Here is a 3,963-nt window from a genome sequence, read left to right as displayed (position 1 = left end):
TGCTCTTAGTTGGTTGACTGTCTGATAGAAAGGTTTGTGGTGGGAGGTGACACATGTAGTTCAAAGCTGGTCTAGACACACTGGTTTTACTGGTTTTACTGGTTTACTGGATCAGCTCTGTGTTGGTTCTGCTGAAGTTCTTTTGTCTTATTGGTTTCTGTTTGTTTGTCCGCCTTCATTCAGTTTAGTATTTTATGACAGAATATTCTGTGTTAATAAACTTTACAACTGCAACGATTAGTCAATTAATCAATTGATCATCAATTAATCAGCACTTTTTTGAGGCGGTTCCAGCTTCCCAATGTGAATATTTTCTATTTAATTCTCCTCTATGATAATAAACAGATTATCTTTGAGGTTTTAGGACTGTTGGTCGGATAAAACCTCACAAATAATAAGAGATAAAATAATCAGATTAATTGATAACAGGTTGCAGCTTTCATATCTGATTCCCTCTGATCACTTCATCAGATCAAACTGATCATGTTCTTCCTGCTGTGTATTGATCCTGTTTGTGTGAACAAACAGCTGCAGATGGATGTTGTTGTGTTCAGGTGAGTGCTGCCTCCTGCTGGATCAGCTGAGTCCACATCTGCTGCACCATTTATCACCATCACTGTTTACTGGAACTCTTCTGTTCTATTGAAATTATATATAAAATATGGATTTCCAAAAGTAATAAACTCACATTATCTACACAAAAAAACTACACTTTATAGTAATTAATATACTATAAATGTTATATTAACATATATATATATATATAGCTCTGCCATTAATTCTACTTCTATGAAGCTTTTACATGATAATTCTGCTTTATGTTTATTATTGAGGTGCTGCTGGTGTTTTATTTTGAAATCATGTTTGAAAGAATAAAGATCCCTTTATTATTAATTACAATGGAAGTGATGGAGGACAAAATCCACAGTCCTCCGTCTGTATAAAAATGTATTTAAAAGTTTATCTGAAGCTGATATGAAGCTTCAAATCAAGTAGATATCTTTCAACGTTACAGTCTTTTTAGTGCCAAAGTTCCTCTTTTTGTTACTATACTTCCACCTGCAGCTCAACAGGGAAACACAAAGACTGTAAATGTGTCAGATATCCACTTGATGTGACTAAACTCAGACTGCTGAAGCTGAATAGAAGCTTCACACAGACTTGAGATATTGTGAAGCGTCCTTTACGGCAGCTCGTAGGTTCAATAATGAGCCAGTTTTTTCTCAGCGCTGCTTACTGGGAGGTCGATGTCGTCCAGCCGCAGTGAAAACACATCCTACTAATGTTGTTTATTTCTCTGCTCTGCTGAATTCATTCAAGAATAAAATTAGTTTATAGAACATTAGTTTGTTGTTGAGAATAAACTTAACAGAGAAGAAGAAGGAAACATCTGGTGTCCAGCTGTTCAACTTCTGCAATCAACAATATTTACATATTCATAGACTCTGGAATTTAAGTAATATATAATAAGTAGATATAAATTTAAGGATTTTAATGAGATGATTTAACATTTTTTGTGGAAAAAACATATTGATACATATGAAAATTCAATGTTTTATATACATCCTAAAACATGTCTGGTGGGGATCTTTAATGATTTTTAAATTAAATCCATATTTTTATTTATTTATTTATCTCTTCTTTTTTTTTATTTAGTCCTCCGGGTTTCCTTTGTTGTTTAAATAAAGTTTGTGTCAGGGGGAAATTCTGCTCTTGTTTTGAAAGGGCAAGATTTTGTCACATGACTTCCTGTCTACAGATGACCACATCCATGGATGACCATCTTATAAAATATTAAAAATTAAAAAAAATATTAAAAAAAAAAACAAAGAGGAAAATAAAAAAAGGGAATAAAAAAGAGAAAAATACAAAACTAAGAAAAGAATGGAAAAACAAGAAAACAAAAGAAATAGTAAAAAAAAAAAAAAAGAAAACGAAAAATAAATAAAATAAAAATATAAATAAAATGAATAAAAAAATAACCAAGAATAAAAACAAAAACGGAAAGAAAATAAGGAAAAGAATATATTAAAAGAAAAAAACAATAAAAAACAAAAACAGGAAAAAAATAAATAAAAATAACCAATAAAAATCAAAAAAGGAAAAAAAAAAAAAGAAATAATACACAAAAGTAAAAAAAAATGATAAAAAGAATTTAAAAATCAAATGATCGCGCTCTTCGTCCGCCATGTTGCTGCAGCCTGGTCGGCCGGTCCGTCGGCCGCTCGGCTCCTCCCGCCGGTCACGTGACGCCGCTCGGCTCTGCTCGGCTCTGCTCGGAGGTCGGTCGGTCCACAGTGTCATAACCGCGTCTCCCCTGCACCTCTCCGTCCTCCGCTCTCTGCACCTCCGTCTCAGGGTCCAAATGGCCGGTGTCGCCCTCCGCTGCTCCGCTCGCTGGTGCTCAGTCGAAGGCAGAAGGTGAGAAACTGTCCGCTGATGTCGTTTAGCTTGTTTAGCTTGTTTAGCATTTAGCTGCCGGAGGCTAAATGAATCAAAACAAGCTAACAAAGTGCCGCCTGTCAATCAGACTAACAAGTTAAATGTTAAATGATAAAAGTTACAGAGAGAGAAGATGAATGTCGTCATATAGTTTAATTAATGAAGCATTAATTGGCTTTTTGTTCATTTAGAGGTGACCGTGTTTACTGTGCACAGTTAGCCGGCTAGCTGCGACCTTTGCTCCAGATCCACGAAGACATGACCCGATGATCAGCTTCCAGTTCAATACTCCTGCAGCGATTAATCGATTAGTTAACGACTATGTAATTACTCACCAATTACTCTGATAATCAGTCATCGTCGTTTGAGTTGTTTTGAGTCAAAAAAATGTCCAAATTCTCTGATTGCAACTTCTTAAATGTGAATATTTTCTGGTTTATTTTGTCCTTTAAAGTAAAGACAAACAGCTGATATTTCACTGTTTTCTAATATGTTGCAGACAAATCGGTTAATCGAGGAAATAATCTGATCGTTACAGTCAGCTGGAGACTGAAGCAGTAAAAGTTTCCTTCTCTTGTCAGCAGGTTGCTCAGATTCTCCAGTGTTCCCAGTCTGAAGTTCCACATCACAGCGTCTCCTATGATGGGTGAGTATGTGTCTGCCTATCAGCCGGTCAGGTCAGGTCGTTGTTCTGTCTCCGGACCGGCTGACCGGCGCTGCTCGATGCTGTGTGCAGGTGCGACGGTGGAGCAGTTCGAGCAGGCGAAGAACAAGCTGTCGACGCTGAAGGAAGACCCGGGAAACGAGGCCAAACTGAAGATCTACGCTCTCTTCAAACAGGTGGGAGCGTCCCGCCGGCGGACATGTCCGTTAAACCCCCGACGCTTCCTGACGCACTGAATCTATATGTCAAAACGACCATATAAGTGCAAACTACTGGTATTACTCCTGTACGGCTGAATTAAATCAGACGGAGATGAAACAGTCAGAATATCAATCAATAAGCTTTATAATATTAAAACTGATCACTTTTAAACTGCAGCTCAGCTTTTACATATTGTGGCAGATTAAGAAGCATTAAAGTGTTTGTAACGTATCAGAGGATTAAAACGATCGTCGGTGAGTCGTAACCACGAGAACAAACAGGTGTAAATGTGTAACAACAAATACAAACAACACGTATTTATTGACGCCAGCTATAAACGTAGTCACATAGTTTAAAAAATAAAAATAATAAATAGCTGATGTCGTTATGATGTCGTGGAAGAGTCTGATTGGCTGGAAAGACGTCACATGATAAGAGACGTTAGTTAAAATGAGCTGATTAACAGCTGATAATACTAACGACCACCAGGACGCGACGTGATTGGATCATTCAAACCGCCGGCCGACGTGATCTGAGACACGTTTGACCTCGTGTGTTTTGTAAACGTTAACGTGTCCTGACGCGTCTCTGACGAGGTCGTACCAGTAAAAACACGTCATCAACGCAGGACGTGGTGGTTGTCATGGTGACAGCGA

At 37.6% G+C, this 3,963-nt stretch overlaps 1 protein-coding gene across 3 annotated transcripts in view; it reads left to right on the top strand.

Annotated features, from left to right (window-relative positions):
• The first annotated feature begins 2,173 nt into the window (after positions 1-2,173).
• Positions 2,174-3,963, top strand: part of eci2 (enoyl-CoA delta isomerase 2) — a 7,985-nt gene continuing 6,195 nt past the window's right edge. For 2 of the 3 annotated variants that reach the window (XM_044339239.1, XM_044339238.1), the window contains exons 1-3: positions 2,174-2,421; positions 3,024-3,088; positions 3,179-3,282. In XM_044339239.1, coding sequence (XP_044195174.1) covers positions 2,189-2,421; positions 3,024-3,088; positions 3,179-3,282 — 402 coding nt within the window. In that variant the 5' untranslated portion in view covers positions 2,174-2,188. The remainder of the gene's footprint in view (positions 2,422-3,023; positions 3,089-3,178; positions 3,283-3,963) is intronic. The other variant, XM_044339240.1, reaches the window with a different exon arrangement.

This window comes from Thunnus albacares, chromosome 21, assembly GCF_914725855.1.
Source record: "Thunnus albacares chromosome 21, fThuAlb1.1, whole genome shotgun sequence".
Taxonomy (NCBI): domain Eukaryota; kingdom Metazoa; phylum Chordata; class Actinopteri; order Scombriformes; family Scombridae; genus Thunnus; species Thunnus albacares.
This window is presented reverse-complemented; position numbering and strand designations above follow the sequence as displayed.